We start from the raw sequence: 26,146 nt of genomic DNA, 5'->3' as shown, positions 1-26,146 counted from the left end.
TTATGAATTCTGAGTGGTTTTCTCGCGTATTGGTAAACTCGAATCTGGTGGATGGATCTGGTGATCGGTGAAGTTGTCTCTGTCTCCTATTCTGGGTTAACACGTTTTTGTGCTAAATTATCATCCCATGGCTCCTGCGTCAAGGAAAAGATATTTGGACATATGATATAAAAAGTCCTGGGACGGGGCTACATCGAAATTTAAATGTCATACCCTTAACAGGAGTAACGGGCAAGCCCACCCATCCCCTCCCGGTCCTGAATAGGGTTAAGATTACCTTTGATTAGCTATAAGGCAGCGTCACCTTAAGTCTTTCCTACCACCAGGACCTAAACTCGTTAGCACTAGGATATGATAGCAAGGCAAATGTAGGCACTCAATTATAGAAAGAACGTTTTTTGTATCTGTAGGCTGGGGAATTTGAGGTTGTAGATTTGACAGAAAGTCCAGTCAAGACTTGCAAGGATGAAATGTATGGAAAAATATCGAGTTCGAGTGATAGCGACTCTGAAGGCAAAGATCGTCTGAGGGCTGGAGGCCATCCCCTTTACTTCAACAACGACAAAGACGTGCCGATATTCCACAGTGATAAATGCACCTACACCACGGACGAAATTGTGAAGATACTCTGGAGTGCAACAGAAGACCAGTTTAAGTGTAGGAAACCTCCGAAGAAAGTTCAACAGAATGCTGTCTTCTTAATTGATCTGCGTTACACGAGCCTTGAAGATCTTCGAGCTGATGGCTTGCCTCAATATGACATATATGGAGGTAAACGCACCCTGACAGTTGAGGTAGACGACGCTGATGCTGATGATATGAAGGTGCTGGTTACAAGACGAGCGAAGGACAATCTGAAGAGCAACAACGAGTATCATTTCGAAAGGTTATATCACAGTTGGAGTGTTGGAAGCGGGGGAAATAAATTCCATAGGAGGATTATGCACATGAGAGATCGAAGAAGTGACATTCTTAACAACGTGGCTTTTGTGCAGTACGTCTATGACGGTGACGAGGAGAACATCATTGACAAGCCTCACCAAAACACCAAAAAGGGTCGTGCACCTGGTTACACGCGTACAAAGGCTTCAGTTATCCGGAAAATTGACACTAATTTGTCCTCTATGGGTCCTAAAGAGGCAGTATTCTAGGCAACGAGAGACGCCGGTGGTGTCATGCAAGTGGACTCTTTGAGTGACCTTCCACGTGGTCCACGTCAGGGTTATTACCGAAATCAGGTAAAGAAGGCTCCTCTACCAGCCTATCTTCAGGGCAAGGAAAAAGATGATGAGCTACTAGAGGTTCTGTTAAAGATGAAAAGCGAAAAGGAACCTTTCATTCGGAAGATTTCTCTAGAAAAGGAAAACCTTACCATCGTTCTTGCATCAGAAAACCAGTTAGCAGAGTTGGCAAAGTACAGCACATCAGAACTGATGTGCTAGATCCCACATTCAATCTGGGGCCATACGAATGTACACCGATTTCCTACAGAAATCTGTTGCTAAAAAGCAAAAGAAGTGGTACATCTCCAGTAAGGCTTGGTCCCGTTTTGATTCATTATCGAAAAGACGAGAAAACCTTTCGAGACTTCCTCCAGACAGTCGTTGATGCAAAACCGAAGCTCAAGGAAATTCTGTCCTGTGGTACGGATGGGGAGACAGCGTTGATCAACGCAATCCAAAGCGTTCTTCCGAAGGCGGACGAAAGAAGTGTGAGGTGTTTTAAAAATCTCCAGGATAACATGAAATCTGCTCTTGGCTCGTTTGGCGTAACAGGAAGACAAGGAGACTACATTGATGACGTATTTGGCAGTGTTGACAAGGACGGCATTTACCTGGCTGGTCTCCTTGATGCAGAGTGTCCCGAAGAGTTTGATGCCACACTTCAGTCTCTCAGACAGAGATGGGTGGAAAGAGGAGACAAATCAGAAAAGGTTTACTCGTGGGTCTCAGAACGGAGAGAGATGCTTAAGAAAAGAGCAATCGCTAGTGTTCGTCGAGCTGCAAGGCTCCAGGCGATGAGCCCACAAGTGGACATTCCTGTCCACTTCTTCACAAACGAAGCAGAATCGAACAACAACAGATTGAAGGCCAAGAAAGGCAGGCAGTCATCCGGCTTTACTGGTACCATCGAGGCTGTTGAAAGTATCGCGAAAGAAGAAGAGGAGGAGTTTGCGCAAGCCGTCGGAGGCGTTTCACAAAGCTATGAATTTCGTCCTGAGTTTGCCAAGTTCACCGTTCCTGACTTTATGGATTGGAAGAAGATTGAAAGGACATCTTACCTTGAGAAGTTACGAAAAGCCACTATGGAAGAGCTCTATGCCGCTGAGAATGCCACAAGTCTCGGCCTTGTACCAGAGAGCGTCATAAGAAGACAAAATGCTGCAAGCTTCACTTTAGATTCTGGAAAGGCAGACTTGGCGCATTCTTATTTCAACGACAGCGACTTCGAGGAAAGCGATCTTTCTGAACAGAACGATCCTGAGGAATTACTGGTCAGCGGTCTGAGCAATCTTGAGAATGATGAGCGACTACAACACCTGTCCAGTCGTACCCGTGAGGCAATGATTCAAAAGGCCAAATTGCTGTTACGCCTAAACAGTGTATGGCGAGGACCTCGAGCTGCCGATGAATCAAGGTCTTTTTCCGTCGCAAGTCAGTCTGGGAAAAGGCCAAATTATGTCCTGATGGATGATAGAGGGAAAGTCGAATGCGAGTGTCCTCACTGGAAGGCAACTAAGATATGCTCTCATGCCCTGGCCGTTGCCGAAAAGGAAGACGAGATTGCTTCCTACCTTACCTGGTTTGGTAAGCTGAAGTTTGCCAAGAAGCGGAATTTGACCAGCGCTGCCAACTTAAATGTGAAGAAATCAACCCTCGGGAACAAAGGGAAGCGCCCAAAAAGGCAACGATCAGGTAAACCACCATCCGCTACTCTCTCGGAAAACACGAAGAGCTCCGCAACCCGCAAGTATAAACTTAAATGGCTAAAGGACACTAAGGCCTTTAAGTGCTACGGCTGCAACTCTGCCATTCGGGTCCCAGGCGAAATCCCCGATCCGCCAAATGATTTAATTGCGTCCACTAATGAGTATAAGTCGTTTATGAAGGACGGGAAACTACAAGTTCATTTCGGGCCCACGCATTACCATCTACGTGCTGCATGCATTGTCGCCAAGAATCCCGAATTTGACGCAAGTAATGACTTTCTAATTACAGAGCATGACAAGAGGTCATTTAAAGAACAACATAAGCGCCTCATTTACGAGGAATTTAAATTGTAAATACCTCTTACTAACGAAGTTCGAGGTCCGTACTGTAAGTTACGGACCGAGTTTTTTTCCCCATCGATTTATGGCCCGCGCGCTTCGCGCTTGGGCCATAAATCAAAGGGGAAAAAACGAAGATCTGTAACTTACAGTACGGACCGAGAAGACTAGGTTAGTAAGATATTTATTATTTTTTTTTTTTCTCAAGCATCTGAGCTCCTAAAAGTTAGTCAATCTTTTGTCTTTTTTACACATCCATCGACGATTAGTCAACGCAAGTTTATCTCTGTTCACTTTAAAATGGCAAGGAAAGTCACTGAGAAAATTCAATTGAGTGACTTGAAGTTGTGAGAGTTAGCTTAATTGTTTGTAGCTTGGCGCTGTAATGGCGCGTAGTCCTGTGTTAATTTCTCTCGCCGTAAAATTTGAGTCAATTTCAGTCGAGTTTACCTCTCTGATCGTTGCTGTATTTAGAAGAATTTCTGTGGAATACACTTGACGAAATTCCTCGTTTTCTGCTATTCAATTCACGGTAGAAAAGCGACGAAGTGATTTTAAAAGCAACGACTAACAGAAATTGTTTTTGTGGTAAAACTTCAAACTTCGCACGAAATTTCACACCGCAAAAACAGTCTTGGAGAAATTAACTGGTGAAATAAATGCAACTAACACAAAGTAGTTCGAAAAAAATCTGTTTTTTAATACATCTTTATTTCTCTACTATCTGAGTTACTCGCTCGTTGCCGAGATTTTTTACAAATCGTTTGTAGAGTGCGCGGAAGCCGATTCAATGACAAGTGTTGCGTAAACAAACCCATTTGTAATCTGTAAAACCAATTTACTGCAGGAAAAAAATAAACATGTTATTTGCCGGCTTAGGGTCGGTCTGTATAGTGAAAAACTGTGACCTCGGGTTTGAAAATGCTGCCCGAGGCCGCTGGCTTCAAATTTCTGACGCACGTCAAAAGCAAAACGAGCCCATTTGAAATCGTTTTTAAGTCGTTAGTACGCACAATTTAGAGTAAAAGAAAGTTTTAAACTTTTACTTGCTATAAAAGTTAAGTACACTTGGTGATAAATCACGTAACAGTTTGGCAACAAAAACAACTTTAAATTTTAGCGGGCCGTACAGGAGAATACGGCCCGCTAAATTGACCAATCATAACGCGCGTACTAACTGGGAGATATAATAATGAACGTTAGCTAGCTCGAAGCTTCCGTGAACCTCCCATTCTCGTTTTTGAAATTGCTGTTAGTGTCAGTAGCTAGTTCTCGGCTACGTTTTCGAGTCATATGTGAGCGTTACAGTTGGCATTACAGTTAATGAGGAAACTTACGCACGCAAGTTCAAGGACATGACTTGCTTTAAAGGAGCTACGTCATGGTGTGCGCATCTTGAAAAAAATTAGCCTAGTTTTTCCAAGTTCGTCATTTGCAGTTCTTGTTAATCTTTGCCATCCTTAACGATCCTCATTCCGTTTTGATTTGTTCTTGCCTCTTAAGTGTTTTCTACCCTAGAACACGATCATTTCAAGGTTTTATTCTATTTAATGGCAACTCTTTACGACCCCAAAAATGACTCTAAAAATCGTGACGTAACTCCTAAAGTGTTGTTTATTCTCGGGTTGCGTTATCGTTCAGACTATCGATGTTATTCCTAGAACTTTTTGTAAAACAGCTATATATCTTTGAAATACGAATGGTTTGTTTCGTTTTATTCCAGTGCGAAATATCGTATTCCAAACTCACATCTTGTAAAAGTATAGACTTGTCTCAAAAACGGCGATTGTTTGAAATCATCAGGTGTTTAATTTTTTAGTGTTTTTAGTTTTTGTGTTTCTATTCATACGTTCGTCCTATTATTACCATACTGACTCGTTTTATGACAGTTTACCTTTGATATTATAAAGGAATAAAGGAATGTCACCTGAATTAAACAAAACGTTCTGCTCACAGTAGTCACTCTAGTGCAATTTGCTCAGAAAAATTTTGAAATTGAATCTTGAATTTTGAATTTTGAATTTTTTTCCTTGATCCGGTCCGTGATCCGGTCCGTGATCCGATCCGTGATCCGATCCGTGATCCGATCCGTGATCCGATCCGTGATCCGGTCCGTGATCCGGTCCGTGATCCGATCCGTGATCCGGTCCGGTCCGATCCAGGTTTTGTCGACGCCGGGTGTCATCGACGAAACGACATGCAGATAACAGCGGAAATCACGCACACCTATGACCTCTAAAAATTTTGCCATAGCATGGTCTTACGGCTTTACTCTAATAAAATTCCTCCTTATAACACAACATGAAGTACCCTTCATGAACACCAGTGAAGCAACAAAAAGGTCGAGTGACCGAACAGAGAATGGCAAATGTACAAATATATCACGAACAGTAGAAGTCGTGTAGACTAGTCAACCCATTTTACACTGAAATACTGCAAATTATACATTTAATATGTATACAGCTAAATATTTCAGTTAACGTTGCCAGATGAAATTTTTAGATTAAAAAAAACCTATGCGAGAAGAACACTAATGATAGGCTATGTATTTATTAAGTTTGGCTTATCACGTGAAAAAAAATCTACTAGTTTGTATTTTTGTGTGTGAAGTAGAAGCCTACACAATAAGACCACTAATGGTAGGCTTTGTATTCATTAAATTTGGCTTATCATTTAAGAAAAAAATGATTATACATCTCACAGCTTGTTTTTTTTTTTGTGAATTAAGTAGAAGTTCTGCGCGTTTATGAGATGTATTTAATTAATAATAAAATAAAATTTTTAAACGTAAAATGAAAGCCTTCCTCTTAAATCAATTTTTAATGTGATAAATTTTATATGTAAATAGTTTTACAAAAACTGTTTATCAATAATCTTTGAGAATTTTTTTAATTATCTTTATCATTATTATTCTCTCTGAAAAGCTCCCATGGGGAGTTGACAATGAAATTTGTATTGTATTGCAAAATAATCAATAATAACATAATTAATAATAAAAGTAATATTCACTCAGGATAATAATATTCAGTCACTCATTCTGACAAAGAAAGTTTTCGTCTAACATGTAGAACCTACTGCTCCAATGAAACCCTGTTCCTTCTAAATGCCCATAGAAGACAGTTAGGATAAATTTTAGGGTTAGGGTAAGTTTTTAGCATGACTGAATTGAATGAATTGATGAAGGCGAATGAATATCAATCGCAATAGAGCTTGCAATATACAATAGGATAGAGTCCAGACTCCCTCCCCCCCCCCCCCCCCCACCTCTGTCAGGAGACACGTGGCTTCTTACCTAGCCTCCACCTCCGTTAGGAGATCCATGGCCTCTTAAGTAGCCCCCCACCTCCCTCAGGAGACCCATAGCCTCTTAAGTAGCCCCCCACCCCTTCATTAGACTCATGGCCTCTTAAGTAGCCCCCCACCTCCTTCAGTAGACCCATGGCCTCTTATATAGCCCTCCCTCCAAAAAGTGGGTCCCTAGCATGTAACATAGTTTTGACCAGCGGGTCTGCACCTGCGAGCAGCAGGTCATTGAGCGAGATAAAACAACTAAAATATCGGTGTTTCAAATGGATCCGTGGACTACGTGGCACAGTGTGGATCGGTTCAAATAAAATTGTCTCAAAAAGTCTCATTATCTTGTACTGAAACAATGTAGAGCTATTGAGTCAAATACACCATAATAACAAAGACATGAAGTACTTAGCGGTCTTCCCAGGCCTCCGCTGAGGATTCTATATTCTTGTCATAAATATTCAATTTCCAAATCACATTTACACGAAGTGTTGCCGCTAGCAACCCACGGACGGCATAATGGCGCTAGTAAACTATTCAATCACACGGTTTTGAATAGCCACTTTTTGCGGCAACAAATGTGAAGATACCATTGATGCCATGACGATACAAGTGGAATTGGATCAACTTCTGAATCTTGCTCTAGGTACTCCTGAACGGGGAGCTGTGAACTTTAATATACTTCATGGAGTACTGCGAGAGATTCTTAATCATCTAGGAATTGAAAAGAAGGCCAAGGATATTGGTGACGATGGGAATTTTAGAGCAGCGTATGCACTGCTCAAGAGCAAACAGGATAGTTCTCAAGGAGTTGAAAATGATGGCGATGTCGAACGTTTTCCTGCGGAGAGAGTCACGAGTGATAAAATACCTTTCTCTGCTGCCTCATTTTCTGAACCAGTTCATGGTAATTTGGAATCTAAGGTAGCGAATATCGAGAAAAGGTTGGACATATTAGACGATTTGCCTAGTAACAGCGAAATACTCCAACGTGCCAAGCAAAAAAAGGATGGCAGAACCCCTGTTGGTGATATGTGGCAATTCATAAACATAAATCGACGACTTGGTGCTACGGAAACGGGCATTGAGAAGGTATGTAGCACGTTATTTTTATTCTATGAAATTTAAATTTAAACTGCAATTAACCACTTCTGAAGATTAAGCGCCTTTGTCAAGCAATTTTCTTAAATTTTTCTATATGATTCATGGCGGGATTTTTTAAAAATGTCTCAGAAACAGATTGGGTTGTCCAAACATCATTAGCTTACATGTACAGTTGTGTATCACGTCTACTCGATCGATACACATCAGAGAAAGGAACTGTTTACATAGGAAATTATGCTATATGAACGGGGGAAATTGAATAGATCCTTGTGTCATGCCACATGAAAGCTAATAAGACCCAATAAGAACGCTAACTTATATAATTTCTAATATTTAGGTCGATGGAAGTCGGGACATGTAACGCTTTCCCCTAGAGATCTATATCCCTATCTCCCGTGGATGATGTTTTGGTATAAACGTAAAGTACTTTATATGCATGCTAACATGCATTACCGGTAGTATCACCCAACTAGTGGACTAATGCAAATCCTGCATTTTGATTGGCTGCGCCACTAGAGGACTATTAGTAATGGTCCTCGAGTAGCGAAATTGGCACAATCGAGCGTGACGCTTTCTTTCGTTTTATTCCCAAATGAATATTTCTTCAACTTGCATTTGCTAACTTTATTATTGCCTTTTCTGTCCAACTAGTTGGGTGATACTAAAACAATTAGACCCTTCGCCCTCAAGGGCCACGGGTCTATAGCCCATTCGGCTTCGCCTCATGGGCTATTGACCCGTAGCCCTTGCGGGCTGCGGGTCTAATTGTTAAGTATATACCCACTTTAGCTTCATAATTTCCTTTAAGAATTCTGGCTTCTGAAGTCTGGCTCTCTCTTGGGGTCTCTCTTTGCAGCTGGGGTCACATGACCAAAATTTTCATAAATGGGCTATAACTTAATGAATGCCAGAAATGGAAAGATCATATCGAAAATACCAAAATTGCCAAGTTTGAAGCCTTTGAAGTTGTTTTCCAGCTCCTGCCACCAGGTGTTCTGTGGTCTCCCTCTCCTTCTTTGACCTTGGGGTTTCCAGTTCAGGGCTTGACAGCCAATGTTACCAGATGGTTTGTGTAGCATATGGCCAAGCCATCTCCATTATTAAATTAACTCTTCCACTTGTGTCCTTGCCCATAGGTTTTCATTACTGATGGTCTCTGGCCAGTGTATTCTTATTAGCGTAATAAGAATAACGACCAAAACTTTTTCATCAAAATTCAAAAAATGGAAACAAAACTAAATGTTTGGCTGTCTTGGGACCTTACCCTTACAGGACAAACTTTATTGGTAAAAGCATTAGGGATTTCTAAAATAGTATACTCAGCCTCAATGCTATGTGTTCCAGAGGAAGTTATTAAACGAGTACAGGAAAAGCTCTTCAGCTTTCTTTGGTGAAACAAAAAGGACAAAATAAAAAGAACTGTACTGTATCAAAAACCACGTGGAGGAGGTCTAATCTTTTCCAAATTTTACTGTTGAGGCACTTCGATTAAGCTGGATAGGCAGGTTACTAACTGAATCTAATGATACTTGGATAGCAATTCCCAATGCTTACTTCAATAGATATGGAGGATTACCATTGCTCTTGAAATTAATAGAACACAAAAAAATTAGACAACAATATTTCCCCCTTTTACCTAGAACTTCTAGATTACTTTAGTGAATCACGTGACCAATATAGGGATGACTGCTTCAAAGGCAACTTAATTATATGGAACAACAAAGATATCACTATCGAAGGAAAACCTTTGTATTGGAAAACCTGGACTGAGCGTGGGGTATACCGGTATTTTGTACAAGATCTTCTTAAAAACACTGGCAAATATCTATCCGAAGGAAAAACCATCCATTAACCCCCCCCCCCCCTTTGCCAACAAATGGAATAACTTATTTAAGAACATCTCAAAAGTGTCGGCAGACAATAAATTAAGACAATTCTCTTTCAAACTACTTCATAGGATACTAGTAACCAGAAGGAACTTAAAAGATACAAAATTAAACTGGATGATGAATGTTTTTTTGCAGAAGTGTAGATTCCCTTGAACACACATTCCAGGCTTGCTCTGTAGATGAGGACTTTTACTACAAAATTATGATATGTTCAACAATGAACAGAAATCCTAAATTTAATATGACTAAGCAGCAGATCCTTTTCAATGATTTTATGCTACCCTTAGGATCACAACATCTACTGAGGTGGAAATTCAGAATTTTCATAACAGTAGTGAAAGTGTATATCTATGACGGTCACTGTAAAATGATGGAAAAATTCCCACTTGGTAATCAATTCAAACAAAAACTAAATAATCAATGGAAAATCAAAAATAGCGGAAATTTAATAGCTAGATCCTGATAACCAGCAACTAGCACTGTGTCACCCTATAGACAAATGTAATTTTAAAGTAATATAGCAATCTATGCTAAATTTTTTAAAGTGAATTTTGTAATTTATAATTATACTGTACTCCAGGTAGCGTGCCTCAACAAGTGTAACCTTTCTATTGTTTTTTATAGTAATAATTATTGTCTTTCAATTAGTGTACTTGTATTATTTTCTATAGTGTCTGTCATATTGCATGTCAATGTAAGCCAAAGCTGTTAGTTAAAGTCCTTTTTTCTGTAAGTAACATACTGTAAGTTGGTTGTATGTAATGTTTAGACTGTAATGTGTAGATACTTACTCCTTAGACTGTTTTTTTTTTGTAACTGTAGTGTAAGTTTAATAATTGTTGTTTGAGCAAATTAAAAAAAAAATTAGCGGACAAAACCTATTCTTAGACAGCTGAGGAAAAGACTCTGAAGTTTGGAAGAAAACCTCACCAAGCCAAATCCAGCTTATTCCTTTGATAGCAGCTCTCGTCTTGAGCCTAGTGATCAATTTTTATCCAGATCTGTTTATGGTTTCCTGATGAAAAAGCTTGTGATTCATACATGTATTTTACAAAGAAAAGGGTGCCTCTTTTACACAAACCAAACCCAACCTTGCAGAAAAAACTTGAAAACACTTGCCACTCAATTTTGAGCCAATCGCGAGTGCCATTGTATCAAAAATACATTACTGCAGTAATTTATGCATTGTGTCCGACAGATGAGGAGAACACCATATGAATCGGCCACCGCTCCAAGGTTGCATAGTGCGACAGACCCTGCTGAATTTAAGTTTGCTGCTCCAAACCTACTGTAATAATTCAGTTTATCGCGATCTCCTTCCAAGAAGCTCTCCCTTTCAAATAAGCACCCCCCTTCAAATTTGTTTTTATAAATAAGCGCCCCTTAATTCCAATAAGCACCCCCATTCCCATGGATGCTGTGGAAATTTCAGTTTGATGATTCCAAATAAAGCAGTTACATGTGAAAAGCAAACAAAATTTGTGCTGCCGACTGTTCACTCTGACTACGATAATCACTCATTGAAAATTAGCTTCAAACTACAGTTGCTTTTGATAAGTAGTATTTTCTTGAAAAGCTGTGTGAGTGTACAGGAAATAAAAGCAACTGAATGTTGAAGAAGAAAATTAACAAAAAATTCATGCAAAGATCCAAAAACCGACACAATTTGAGATCAATTGAATTAAACTAAGCCCTGCACCTCAATTAAGTTTGTTATCTTACATTTGGGTCTTGTTCTTTTATATGTCAATGAACTTAATTGATTCTGAGCCAAACAACTCTAGTCTATCAATGATTACATAGCTACTGACATTTTTTTTGCAGATCACAACCCTATTAGACACAATGATGAAGGAAGTTGGTGATGTGAAGGAAGCCGCAGAAGAAGTTTCTGAGTTGAAGAGAAAGTTGGCAGAGGTATTTTTAATGGTTGAAGCCTTTGGTTAAATTATATCATAATTGTTGTCATCTGCTGAGAACCATTACTTGGCAAATATTTGCTTTTATTTGCCAATCATAACAATCACTAATTAGTGATTGATTAAACTAACATAACTTTTTGCATCTTCTTTGAATGTAGCTGGAGAAACTGAATTCAAGTCTTAGTGAGAGAATTAATGCATTGGAAAGTGTAGGTAAGAATAACTATGTGTCACTAAGTTGTGTTTCATGTACATTCATTTTTTTCTTTGAAGATCATCGAAGTTTTTGCAGGATGCTGGACAAAATTCAAGGATTATGCAGACCATCAGGTTTTTGCGAAGGTCCTTGATCATGCGGGATCCTTCAACATGCTGTTACGTGTTCATCCCTGAGATGTTGTTTGTCATTACTGTTAGACAGACTGCACCATAGCAATGTGTACAGACCATGATAAATAAACTTTAGCTTCATCAAGAATTTTTCAGAATCTTTGTGAAGAATTTATAATGATAAGATTCTACTGGTAAAATTGCCATTAAATCGTTGAAATCATCTTAAAGGATCCTTGCACAAATGTTGGCGAGGCTTTTTGGTCAGATCTTGAAAGATCCTCAACATCTTCCTATGATTATTCAAGGAGCCTTATAAATGATCCTTACATGAAAGCTTTTTTGGAAAGTTTTTGGAATGAACACATTTAAAGATTTCAATGATCTCTCAAGCTTTTTCTGTTTGGGCATTATTTTTTCTTGAAAGTCACCATAATTTCTTCATATTTTTTTGAGCTGTGCCCCTCCTAATTATATAATTTGCTTTCCAGAATAGGTAAGGCCTTAAAGTTGTAAGCTTGAAGATCTTAAAGTTCTTCATTCCAGAGGATGTACTTGTTAAAATAATAATACATGCAGCCATGTCCACTGAAAACCCTAATTATGTTAGCAAGACTGATTTATTTTTGACTGCCCTTAGGGTAGTAGGTATTCAGTTTGGTCATTGACATGATCTTAGCACATTTAAATTACTGGCAAAGGTACTGCTTGAGTAGTTTTGTTGTCTGGAAATTGTATTTCATAGACAATTCAGAGGAGAGAAGAAAAATGGAAGATTTGCTCAAGGAATTGGTAAGGAGAACGTTGAACAAACTGACCACATTTTTCATTTATCCATTTTCTTAATATAGACCTCATTGTATACAAATGACTGTAAAAAAATGTTCGAAACTCAAGTGGTCAAGTATGAGCTACAGACCTCATTTCTGTAGTCTATGATTAATGTCTGAGTACAGACCATGGAAAAATGTAGCCCATTTGTTTTTATCGTAACTACAAATTTACTGTGAATTAGAGGTCGGGGCAATCATTATGGAACTGCACACGACAGCTCTCAAAATGATCTCTTTTATCTTCTTGAGGATGAAAAGTTCCTGCAAGAGTTCCTACAAGATGTTGCATCAAATATCCTGCTTAAAAATTGACATTTTACAGGAGAATCATGACTATTTCTCAAGTGACCAACATTGCCTTAACTTGCAGTGCAATGTACATTTTACGTAACTGTTACCTGATTGACTGTACAAGAATTCTCTCAGTTATCACAGAAGTAGTGGTAGTAAAGTTCAGAGTTATCAGCAGTTATTGCATCACAAATGAGAAAACGAAAAAATAAAAATCCACCTGCAGCTGGTATCGAAAAAAGCAAATTTGGATGTGCATATTGCATTACTTTAACATGTGAAAGTGTCTCTTGAAAGTGAACATGAAAAGGTAAAATAATTTGAAAATTATGCAAGGAAAAGATTTTCACAAGGCCCCCACTAACTGTCATTTCATACCTGTATAATTTTGAAATTAACTGAATACTTCCATTTTAAGTTTGACAACTATATTCATAATCAATTTATTGTTATGTAACAATATAAAGTAACTATACATAATTAGGCAAGGTTTCAAACTGTGTTTACAATCACTTGTTTCCAAAAGTCCTACTTTAATATCAACGATTCTGGTTTGTATTTTTGGTCACAAATAAGATGTATAAATTCTTTCAATTTAGGTGGTTAGTGTGTTGTAACTACACATTGTCCCTTCTTTTGTGGCTTTCAGAAAACCTTGCACAATCCTTGAATTCAAGTTAAGGGCCCATTAACCGATTAATGCGTGCGCTTGCGCGCGTTGCTAAGGAGGTGAAATTTCACTTCCGGCTACTTACATCAGCCTGAGCGCGGAAAATAAAAACAACTCAATAACTTCCAAATTGACTTACATTTTAGATGTTTTTCTTTGTGTTTCACAAAATGAAAAGGAAAAAAAGTACAAGCAAAGACAGATTAAGAAAAAGACAGAAAAACAAGAGCAGTAGAAAGAGAAAAACTAAGTCTACGTGGCTTTGTTTGATCTTACCGAAGTGCGCTAGTAGTGTAAATTGCGCACGCGCTGATAGGGTAACTTCCAATATATATTGGGCGCACTTCTGGTTTCTTTAAATGCTAAAGGAAAAGCGGTTTTTCATTAAATCCAGCCTTTTTCGATGGATTTCGATTAAAGCCAACGTTGAAAAGATAGCTATGCATTCCTTTTTCAAAATCATGCTTTTTTCAGAAAATTACGAATTTTTTAATGTTTTGAAATTCACTCAAAATCTGACCTTTTAGAAATGAAACAAACTCTATGCATAGCGTAATGAGGATTTAAATTAAAATATTAAATCAATGAAAAAAATCCCGATAAAGTAATTTGCCTGGGAGCCTTTGCGTTTTTTCAGTATTAGTCACATGACCATGGGCGTGGCCTGATGACGTCATCACTAGTATTACTGATCATGAAAAAGTTAAAACACATAAAATAACTCTGAACTGACTAAAAATGATGAGGTTATATGAGAATAAATTTTCCTTAGCAACGACTCGAAAAGATTGGTTAATGGGCTCTTTGACTCACTGGTCACACCATTAAGTAGTTCGGTTATGAAGGGTGTTAAGTTAATAATAATATATTATAAGTCAGAGTGATAAGTGCATGTACATAAATTTAGTTGCCAATGACCGTTTCCTTCAGGAAAATCTAAAGAAGCAAGTAGATGATCTTCCCACCAAGGATGACCTTGAAAATTTGGATATTTATGTCAAATGGCCACAACTTGAAGAAGCTTTAAATGCTAGAAGGAGTCGAGCTCCATCTGCAAAATCCAGAGCTTCTACTCCTAAAGCAAGAACTCCCACCCCTCCTCCCCCAAGAACACCAAGTCCCCCTCATCCGTCCCCTGAGGCACTTGAAGCATTAAGACAAATTGGAGAGCTAATGGACAAACATGAGGTGCTAATTGAGCAAGTGGATTCTTTGGAGGTACAGTACATTAGTGTAACCTGTTAACTCTGTGCTTTAATTATTTATATGGTAGAAGGTTTGATGTGTACACTTAATTTGCAGTGAGTGACATGATTAATTTGTCATTGTTAAAAATTATTATGTGTACTGAAAAAGTACTGAAAATTGAAATCAGTATAGCAAATTCACTGAACAGTCCACTGAAAAGTAGATCTGCAATGCAACACAGTATAGAGACCCTGGTGTTCATACTTAATCACAAAGCCTGACACTCCTTCCTAGTAATCTGTTAATGATTACTACTACAGATTGGAGGGATTTCCATTATGAGGATCGGCATCATTGGGACAATAGGAAGTTTGATAGATACTACAATTTGTTAATGATAAGACTTCTGTTAGGATGCACTTTGCTCCTAAAAGAAGTGTCCCTTTGATAGAAGCTAAGAAAGGTCATAGATTGACACAAAGGTTTCTATAAGCATCCATTTTGTTGAGAAAAAAAAGTTACTTTGTGTTTTGTTTAATCTGAGTGTCCCCTCAATATATCAGTTAGAGGTGTCCCAAAGTAGACGTTCCATGGTAGTTTGATATTTTTCTTTATAGGAACAAATGCCTAAGAAAGCTAACCTTGAGGATTTGGCTGAACTGAGGAATAGGCCTGGTAAGATGTCCTGTATAAGTGAACTGATATGGAATAGCATGCAGATATATTTTCGTAGAATGGTGATGGAAGTCATAAAACCATTATATCGCTATTTTAATTAGTAGCCCTTTGTTCATATGAAACCTTTAGAGAAAACTTTGTCTCAATTTTTTTTATTCAGTCTGCTTGATTAGTATAACTTCTAATAGATTAACACCATTCATCTAAGAGGTTTACAGTTTTTCACTGTGGTGAGAATTTATTATTTGTATACGTGTAGCATTCAGCTATGTTCTGCATATACGTGTATTGACTAATAAACAGTTTGAAAGATGTTCATGATGTACCACTGTTAACTCCTTTATAAACTGTTTTTATTTGTGCAGATGTTCCAGACGACATTCTTGAACAACTAAAGTGGTTGAAAGATGGACTTGATGCAATAAATAAATGGAAAGAGGAGGTATTAGCCTTATCAACTTGGCTGGGTGATTTATGCAAAACAGGCAGGCTTATAATGTGTACCTTGATTGCATACAAAAAATAAAGCAAAATCCCTCAGAATATGCTCTTTTTCTGTGAACATTATGTTCCAAGATGAAAGAAACTTACCTCCTGTTAAAAGATAGTGGGAAAGAAAGTCTTGTTTCCTACTAACCTGCTGTGGGTGACACTAATATAGCATTGTTATATGTGGTACACCTGGATTGCAGTCGAATGGAGGAAATGAGAGTTATCAAATCCGACTCTCAAGAAATATGGCATACCCTGTGTTACCCTCACTGACAGCTACATGTACATGTAGCAGATATCCACAAGAACATTTGTCAGGACAAAGTAGCTGTAGATGTTCTTGCAGTGCTTTGAGCTTTTTCATAAGCTAAACATAAATAAAAGTAGAAAAAGGATGATTCACCAATGAACAGTAACAAAAATAATTTAAATTTGATTTTCATACATTGGAAATAATATTTCAAGAAAACCATTCCGGCTGATCTTGAATCCCAGTTAACGTCACTGAGAGAAGGACTGGCACTACTCAACGATAACAAGCAACAGGTACATGGGTTAAATACCTTCTTAATTTCTAACAATCATTTAAATGATACAGCGATATCTTAAGAACATCTCAATGAAAGCCACAAACTAAATAATAAAACGCTTTGTCCATGTTTTCTTAACAGGAAATGTGCAATCATATGAGCGTAATAAACGTACTGAAGATAAAAATTAAGAAAGACGTTAAAATCGGATTAAAATCTTAGTCACTAGTTAGAAATTCCAGTATAGTTTTGTGATGTTATTTTTCTTCTTGTGATTTCTCGTAATTGAATTGGCTAGCACTAAAGTTCTGTTTGATTTTGATATAAAAAGTAGCTGAAGTATTAAAAGCACTTAGTAGATATATATGTCGCGTGTAATTTGACTTTGGAAGAAGTTAAAGTGAAGGTACGCCTCTAGTACAAAATGTAAGTAATATTGAATGGTTAAAACGTTCTAGTGGTAGTGATGTTAACGTTTTATAATTTTGATAAGATTGAACGAATGGGAGAGCAACTGCAAAGCCTAAAGAATGTATCTGATATGCTGAGTTACCACAACGAAAAGGTGAATAAAACATAACCACTAACAATAAACTAACAATTAAAATAGCACATATAAAAACGAAAACTAACAATGTGAAATTTAAGCAATATATTTTTCTTTAGTTATATATTAAAAATGTTTATGTCAGGACTAACTGACACCTGAACATCAACAATAACAGCACTGCAAATTGCAATGTCGTTACGAAGTAATGTAGTACACAACACTTCATTGACATCACTTACAGTTAAGAAATAAAACTATAATAATGTCATAATTCGACAATTTACTTAAACAAGTACAGAATTAAACATGTCCTTTCAGGTATTGACGAATGACATTAATCTGTAATGTGTTTCTTCGTGTTCTCATTTTCCTAAAAAAAAAGTGTTTTAGACAAAAGTCCTTTTGACTTGCTCAGAATAAAAAAATTTGACTTGCTGTTTTAGACAAATATTCTGTTTTCTCAAGAAAAATTGTATAATCTTCTGTTCTCAACACATACACATGTAAGCACCCGTTGTAAAATTAATGATAAATGCATGTGTCTGCGAAGTAATTTTCATATTTTACTTACTGTTCAAGCTTCAAATGATTCCTGATGACTTACTCGATCAACTTAACAAGCTTAAGTACCTGGAAAGAGCAACCAGTCAAATTAAAGAGTTTAAAGATCAGGTAATAAAATCTTCATACATACCTAACATTAATAATAGTATAAAATAAACGCATTTCTACATTTTCATACTACATTGGTATTGTTCCTTTTGGTGGAAACTATGCCCTTGAACAAATAAAATGACACAAGTTAAACCGTGTCCTTATTTTTACAAAATAAATAACGATTGTTTGATTTAAAATTATTTGAGAAGGTAAACAATTTAGAACGCTGACAAAAACATTGCTAGTAAGTAGATGCATCACCTTAAACTATGTAGAAAAGAAGAAAAAAGAAGTCCTACGAAGAAAGCATTTAATTCTCTACACGTTAGAAAAAGTTGCTTACGTGAAGTATGTGTTGGGCCGATTAAAACTTGTAGTGAATTTTATAAATATCTGTATTGAGGATAGCATCACTTCACTGTAAAGTAACCTAGGATTCTCCTGTCAAGGAATCTAAACTGATCATTTTCGTTTCGTAAAATTTGAAGTTACCGTCAAAACTACAGCGAATTGAGGATCGATTAAAAGAGGACACAGAACGCGAGGTCAGAACTCTAAGAGATGGTCTCCGACTTCTCAATAACCAGCTTGATAAGGTTGGTGTTAAATCTTGTAATAAGCTTTCTCATAGGTCTTAAATGCTGTAAATGTTTTTGGGAAAAGTAAGAAAACTGACTAACCGTTTTTATTGGTAAAGTGATTTTACAAAAGCTGTAAAAAAAAATACACGAATCGATTGATCGATCAAGTAAATTGTTTTCTTTTGACAACCAGACTAGGGTTTTCTTAATTTGTTCACAGTGACTTAAAGTTCATTAACTGAACACCTTTTAAGCTTTAAAACGATTGTTGCATTTTGTGAAATCATGTAAATGTGCAAGTCTATATGTAAATGAAGTCACTAACTTGAAAAATGATATAACAATGTTTACTGTTAAAGTACAAGAAGATGAAAGAAACGATTCCTAAATCTTCGACTTCAAATGCCGGAAAAGTAAAGGTACCAGCTTCTTAATCAAGTTAATATAATAATGTAAACTATTAAAACTTTTGAAACAACACATCCTTGTAGCCCCGTTGAAATTAAACAACAATAGTTAACATGACAAGGAAGCCAAACTCAAACTCACATAGTAGGGTAAGGTCAGGTTTCACAATGAAAGAAGCGTAATTTAGAAAGGTTTTTATGACTCCACGTTACTTTTTGACGATCTTACCTGTTGATTGGAATTGACGGTTACAGCTAGTGTTCCTTTTGCTTGCGGACCACTGCACTGAGTTCTAAGGGAATGCTTCTTGGAAATTTTGTTGAGGGTGTAATAGCCGCTTCTCCAACCCTTTTCTCTTTCACACCTGGGACCTTTTAGTCTATATGAACTTATTTTGGGACCTGTAATTGAACCATCCCTGTAATCTATACATGATAGTCATGAACCAGCTCAGAAGATGTGTTGCTCGTAAGGTGCGGAGGTCTAATGCTTAGTACGTTGGACTTTGGACCGGGCGGTCCGGTTCGAGTTCTTGCTCAGGTTGTTACGTTGTGTTCTTGGGCAAGACACTTTCCCCTCACACAGTCCGCTCTCTCCATCCAGGTGTATTAATGGGTAGCAGAGAATTAAATGCTGGAGAGTAACCATGCGATGTCATGGATCAGCATTCCGTCCGGGGGCGACAGTGTACTCCTATTCGCTACAGTTAGAGAGGAATCTTCTTTAACAGCTAGCCAGGAAAACTGTTGTTTTTCTCGTACTTTTTGATATGGATTTGCTCATAGACAAATGGCTCAATAATAAACAATTATTGGATGAGGTTTTTGTGATATCCAGAATAATCAAGGTCGAGGTAGGGGTTATCAGCCGAAACCGAAGGCTGAGGCTGATAACCCTTACAGAGACCTTGATTATTCTGGATATCACAAAAACTGAATTTAATAATTGTTTTATTATGCATTGAACGAAGTCATGTTTTTGCTTCTTCACTGACGGCAAGCAACACAGCGCGCGAAATTGACATGATTACCCGTGACCTTGAGCGTCCGTGACATGATTATTTTTTAATCTGCAGAGATGACGTCACAGGCGCTGATTTCGAAAATTCACTGTACGCTTTCGGCCAATCAGAAAAGAGATAGTGATAGAGATAGAGATAATAAAGCAGGTTATTTAGGTTTTGTGTCTGTTTTAGGATGGTGGCGCGCTCAGTGCCTTAAGAAGCATGTTAACAGAACTTCAAGGAGAACAGGAAAAACTTAACAACACAACAAAGGAGCTTGTAGAGGAACACAACAGGAAACAGAAACATATTGATGTGAGTACTTGACTAATATAACTAAACTTTAGATTCACAAATATGGAGCTTCTGGCTCCTCAACCGCTCATGCAACACATTGATTTTCAGTCTTGGTACATGTTTTGCAATTGTTAATCACTAAACACAGTACAATACGTATTGTTCTTAACAGGCTCTGTACACGTACGCTGACAGACTGCAAGAGGTTAAGGCTGATAAGGAACGAGTTGCCATGGAAATGGACGTGGTATGAAGCAGTGTTGTTGTAACATACGCTCATTGTCGCTTATAGGAGTGAAATGCTGTGTCATCATATGAGGGAGCAGTATTACTAGCTAACTAGTAAAGCTCTAACATGATTTTGGTATTACTGTTGCAGAAAGCGGACAAACGTACACTGGATAACTTGGTAAATAGAACCAAATTTGACCAGGGTATTGGAAGCTTGGATCAGTCACTACAGGAACTCTTGCACAGACTGGAGGGCCAGGTATGTAACAGCTAGGCAGGGTTACTTAATGCCAAGATCGATTGCATATAAACTTGCTATAACAAGTGTAGCTATTGGCTGAAACACGGCTAAAAGCATGGTCGTCACGGTAGCCACTGTCTATCTGAACTGTTCTTGTATATCGATTCTGAAAGTGTGAAATGTATTTGCTTCTGCAGGAATCAGCGTTAAGTGAGGCTTTAGCTCGGTTGGCTGGTGATATTGATCAAAAGCTTGACAGGCTGGAACTCGATCCTCTGAAGGATTACTTTGGTGAGTACTGACGTTATTTCCTAAGTATATTTTATGAGGTAAGCTCGCTTACCAGCCGTTGTTCGGGAAAAGGGCCCGGGCTCCTTCTCGGAAAGGATCTCCGAAAACCGGACTGGAAAGAGCCCTGGAGTCGAGCGCGAGGGGTATTCTGGGAGATATCGGCCCTAGGTCTTGACAATGCGAACCAGCCAGGGGCCTATGTTCTCCAAAGCAATCTTGGTGAATAAGAGCTTTTAAAATCACGCGACTGGAAATGTAAAGAAAAATAACCCATCGATTACGGAATGGAAAGAACACCGTAGAATTGTAGCGCTCGTAACTCTGATTGAGAGGCGACTTTAGGGACTTAGCGTTTCGTTCCGTGGGACGTTTATTAAGTTGGAAGAAAAATAAAAAAAAATCTTTTACCTGTAACTGAATTCTTTAGGAAAAGTAAGGAAAAAAATCACGAGATTACTCGAGACAGTGCTCGGTCTAGTCCTTGGAAAATATTGGATCGGCAATAGAGCAGATCTGATTGGCTAATTTTAGTTTTTGACTCTCTGAAAACGTTGTCATATAATAAGTAACATTCCTGTATGCGTTTCTTCTTTTGTGTTTTTCTAGAAAAGAGGATTAAGAGTATGAAATGTAAACATGTTGATTTACCTCTGTCTGATGATCCTGCTGCTGGATTCCGCAAGTAAGCAAGTCATTGCACTTGTTTTTGTTTCTCCGTGTATCATACTCATGCAAATTTGATGGTTATTTGTTTGACTTACAGGGCTTTACTCAGGTTTCACTGTATTTCCTGTGACAGGCCTGTTGATATGATACCTGGCCAGTGAGTATTCTCTTCCGTTTAGCTGTTATTTCAAGTTTAGATATCACAAAGAAGATCTATTTCTGACTGGAACACAATGCACTGACGAAAACTAGACTTGTATAGTTCCACTATTTTTTTTTCAAGCAACGTCATATAAGTTGACGTTTCCTTCATATTTATTTTATTTGATCGTTCGTTCGTTCCATCGTTCATTTTTTTGCGGGCTTCATTGTAGTAAGATGCCTCTCTAACATACTATGTTATGTATGCATAATGTTAATCTTTCGTTTGTTAACTTTCTTATTTAACTGGCGCTGTTTTGTCTGTAGTCCCAATCCAGCTCTGCCCCAGACTCCTGGTCTACCTCCATCTCGGTCGGGGCGTCCTTACACAACTTTTGAACTTGATCAAATACGTCAGATGCATCGAGGGTAAGGAAACATCGAAGTATTTTGGTTTTTCTTAGCTTATATACGAAGCTAGGATATAAACAGGAGGACAGGTGCCCTTGAACGCTGGTATTAATTGATCAATGCTAGCAGACGCAGTGACGGTCGCGCAACAGTACATGTAGATCTAAAGGAGAATTAGTGTGTTGTAAACCTGTAATAAATTGACGCTTTTCACCGCGACCAGTAAACCTTCATCTCTAACTGGGCCCTGGAAGCGCCATGAGAACTAAGACAAGTCTCGTAGAATTAGGTGAGCACCACCGAGGCACCGTCGACGATAACGTGGACCAAATATTGATTGTCTTTTATTGAACTTTCGCAATTATTTTAATCTATTTGTGGGTGTATTGGTGTCAGAAGGGTACAGTTCTTACAAAGAACGTTGTCGGTTTGCAAAGTACCGTGGGTGAGAAGTGTGTCACGTGCACGTGTAAAGCCATTGAACTGCTCATTCACCTATTTGTTATGCTCATGTTTGCCGAAAGCCACGGACAAGAATGGCACCTCGGTTAATTAACCATTTTAATGACAGGTGCCCTTTGGCCGCCCGTTGGGATTTATGTTTGGCAGGCTAAACACCGTAGCCCCTGCGTATAGGGTGGTTCCCTGTTTAAGCCAGGTTACAGCTACTGAATACGGGCATGACCAAATAAATGTGACAGTAGTTTTTAGAGCATTTTCACGTTATTAAGGTTGGCACTTAAGCTGAAGATCTGTTTATATAGAGAAACACTGTCCCGACCGTTAGAAGGATCATCCACCACTGGGAGAGGTTTTATATGTGCGGTCATACTGCAAATCCAGTTTCTTCTCAAGGAATTTTTACTTTTGCTGATTTACCGAACCATGTTACAATAACCTACAGTCTGGTTTGTGCGTTTTATAATCATTATTTTTAACTGATTATACACAGTGGGTACACCTACGAACAAGAAGTAGCCACAACAACAGCCCGAGCATGTGGTGGAAGTCATACAGTGACCTTTCCTAACAGAAGGACAGCCAGATTCAAGTGAGTTACAATTTACAATCAGGAAACATTTTCTGTATTTTTATCGAGTTGTTGACATACGAGTACGGGAAATGCTCTGGGAATACGGGCCAAAGTAATGTTAATAGGACTGAGTGGAGTCCAATTCGGTCTGTAATCATACCTACCTTCCGTCGTAAATAATCGAGCAATGTTTGGTACAAACAACAATTGATTAAGGCTTAATCAGTATTATGGAATGTTTGTTTGTAATTTCAATAATGTCTTTAGCAAGGCTGCGATAGTTTCAAGTTTTTCCCTAAATATCTGGGATTGAGGTTAAGGATATGCGTGAATAGACCATATTCGTATTCTCGGTATTGGACTGGAACTAGCTTGCAATGGAGGCTGATGCGGGGGGGGGGGGTATCATGAAAAGAGATTAATGTCATTTGCATTGGGAAAGTCTCCCCGCATTAGCCTCAGTTGCAAGCTAGTTCCAGTCCAATACCGAGAATACTAATATGGCCTTTTGTTCTCTTTTTTCAGTCAATATTATTACTACAGAGAGGATGACACACCAGTACCAATTCCTCAGAGGTAAGAAACATATGCAGACCTCAAACCACCTCTGAGCGCTGTTAAGAAATGTTTGCTTCACTTAATCACGTTATTTAATCGGGCTCAAGAGTGTGTCACAGACTTCTTTGTCTGTCCGAATCCCACAATAAGTACTTTCATTCAACGTAATTGATGAATTTTGTTTGATTTGTGTGGCGGGAGGAAGCTAAGACGGCCGCAAAATCCGCGGGAAACTCTAGCATTTGTCTACTTCACCCCAAGTTTCTTAGTTTTGATTGGTCAACAAAAATGAAGCCCTTTGCACAGCTGTGAAAAAGGCGTGCGTGTCAATTACTTACAGAGTATTTTGTTTGATAGGGATGAGACAGAACTGATTGGTCAAGATGGACATATTTACAAAGGACGTTTTGAAGGATTGGATCGAATGCCTGACTTACCGCCAGTACGAGGATTTCATTATCGCTTGAAGTTTTGTTGTTGTTTGCATCGTTCTCCTTTCGCTATCACATTTTCTTTTCTTCCTATACTTTCCACCACTTTTTTATTTAGGTCACTGGCTTATTTTCTGAGCTATCTGTTTGTTGATAAATCAAAGAAAACTCTTGGTAGGAAAAGAAAAACATAGTACTGAAAGTGGACAAGATGAGCAAAGCTATCAAGTTTTGGATAATTTGGAAACTTCCTCTGGGAAACCTCGTTTGTGCATCAAAACTACGTTTAACTCTTTCAGTACTAGTAGACTGGTAGAACTACAAATCAGTGTTTCGATTACTATTAAGGAGAATTACTTATTCAGGGCCTTCACAAGGTACTTTAGGCCCTTCTTCCTCACAGTTCCCAGTGCTCCCCAACTCAGTTTTTTGAGACATAACCGTACACTTGAACTTGACACAAGTACATTTGTTTATTTGCAGGGTTCTCAGAACCCCAAATCTCCTAGAGCAGCGTCGGCCAAGAGAGCTACTAGTCCCCAGCCTCCTCGCAATGGTAGTGCGACAAGTCGTCGTCCTCGATCTGCTGCGGTACCAGCGTCACCGAGAAGCCACGAGGAGGAGGTTGAGCCTGCTAGTGTTGTTGTTCAGTAAACATCAGATGTATCGATGAAACCAGAGACATCATGTAATAATAAGTCTCACCTTGTGAAGTTGAATTTAAGGACAGGAATTGGAGTTCTTTAGATACTCGTAGTCTTAGTTTGCCTCTTTGATTGTAAGTTTTAGTGAGATTTTTAATGACATGAACCATTTGTAAAAAGGAAAAAAATTCTTTGACACAGTGTTAATATATTAGATTATTTATAAAATAGCTTGGTCGCGCCACGAAGTTTCATGAGGTCTCCGTGAGTCATCTTTGGAGAAGAAGTGACCTGCTAAGAAAAAACGTCATTTTGAAGAAGTTACATGTAAGACACAATACACAATGGTTGGAAATATTGTGAATATTTATGACGGTTTGAGACGAAAATGTGGCACATTTTTCATTATTTAACGGCTGCAAAATCACGCACCAATCATAACATCAAAATTGCACTAAGTAATGAAAGTGCACATGATCATTGTAAATTTAGGATAATGCTGAACAACGACAACTTCATTTGTGAATTATCGGGTTAACCGAATCAATCACGTGTTATTAAAAGATTTAGACCGTCAGTTGACTCACTGAGTGGCGTTAATACGGGTTAACATGCCAGAAATATTTATGAACTCGTTGTGGTCTGTCGGCGGACAAGAGAAACAATTACATGTGGTAAGTCGATAAACGTAAATTGACCACCGTAGCGGCTTAGGTAGCAAAAACTTTGAAGACTTTTTGGTTTGTATAACAATCATATAAACCCTTTTCATAAATGCTGGCTATTTAAAATTCTTTTGTATGCATTCAAATAACCTTCGCCATAACCTAGTGTGTGAATACAAATTCTTTTGAATTATCATGCAACGTAAGAAAAAGGTTAGAAGGATAATTTTAAGACTTGCAAAATGATTTAAAATTGGCAGCCATTTATGAAGGGGGTTTATAACTGTTGATCGAGTAAAGAGACTGATGGATTAAACCAATCACGGTCAATTAACTATTATTGTTTTCACCGATTGGTGAATTGTTAATCATTGCGCTGATCTTTCCACATTAGATGCCCGGCCTATGTCTGTTGATGGTCGGAGATCCAGACTGACTTCGCATGGAAGTCTGCACAAGAACATCTCACATATTCTGGTCTTTCTTTCTTTAATCATTATTTATTCACAGTAAAAGAAATCATCAGGTACAATAAATTCCAAGAAAATGTCTAAGATCCTAAACCTAAAATTCTAATCCTAATATTATATTAACTTACAACAATATTCTACGTATAAAACTGATTTCCATGAATGCCGTATGTTAAAAAATGATGATAGAGAAAGCGTTTAAATTGATTTAATGAACGGAATTCTCTAATGTTACAGGGTAAGCTGTTCCAAAGGGCAGCGCCTCTGTAACTAAAACTATCTTTGTGTTGCGAATGCCAAGACTCAACAGGCCGTTCTTCGCAAACTTCACAAGTTCATTTTAAGATCACAAGGTTCGCTTTCCTCTCTCGCTCTGACT

At 38.2% G+C, this 26,146-nt stretch overlaps 1 protein-coding gene across 2 annotated transcripts; it reads left to right on the top strand.

Moving 5' to 3' along the window:
* The first annotated feature begins 6,770 nt into the window (after positions 1-6,770).
* Positions 6,771-25,448, top strand: LOC145489035 (uncharacterized). 2 transcript variants are annotated; one of them, XM_081467927.1, is made up of 23 exons: positions 6,771-7,654; positions 11,380-11,472; positions 11,636-11,690; positions 12,553-12,599; positions 14,532-14,819; positions 15,407-15,464; positions 15,833-15,909; positions 16,425-16,505; positions 16,983-17,054; positions 17,619-17,711; positions 18,185-18,292; positions 18,637-18,696; positions 19,881-20,003; positions 20,158-20,232; positions 20,365-20,475; positions 20,655-20,748; positions 21,355-21,430; positions 21,512-21,571; positions 21,883-21,984; positions 22,919-23,017; positions 23,525-23,575; positions 23,915-23,999; positions 24,472-25,448. In XM_081467927.1, exons 1-23 carry the CDS (start codon positions 7,163-7,165, stop codon positions 24,640-24,642), a joined length of 2,571 nt encoding a protein of 856 aa, XP_081324053.1. In that variant the 5' UTR covers positions 6,771-7,162; the 3' UTR covers positions 24,643-25,448. The 2 variants fall into 2 exon arrangements, with proteins under 2 accessions (XP_081324053.1, XP_081324055.1); XM_081467929.1 differs by lacking the exons at positions 16,425-16,505; positions 16,983-17,054; positions 17,619-17,711; positions 18,185-18,292; positions 18,637-18,696 and having other exon boundaries at positions 7,008-7,654; positions 24,472-25,447.
* The last annotated feature ends 698 nt before the right edge of the window (positions 25,449-26,146 follow it).

The sequence above is a fragment of the Orbicella franksi genome, chromosome 6 (genome assembly GCF_964199315.1).
Source record: "Orbicella franksi chromosome 6, jaOrbFran1.1, whole genome shotgun sequence".
NCBI lineage: Eukaryota > Metazoa > Cnidaria > Anthozoa > Scleractinia > Merulinidae > Orbicella > Orbicella franksi.
This window is presented reverse-complemented; position numbering and strand designations above follow the sequence as displayed.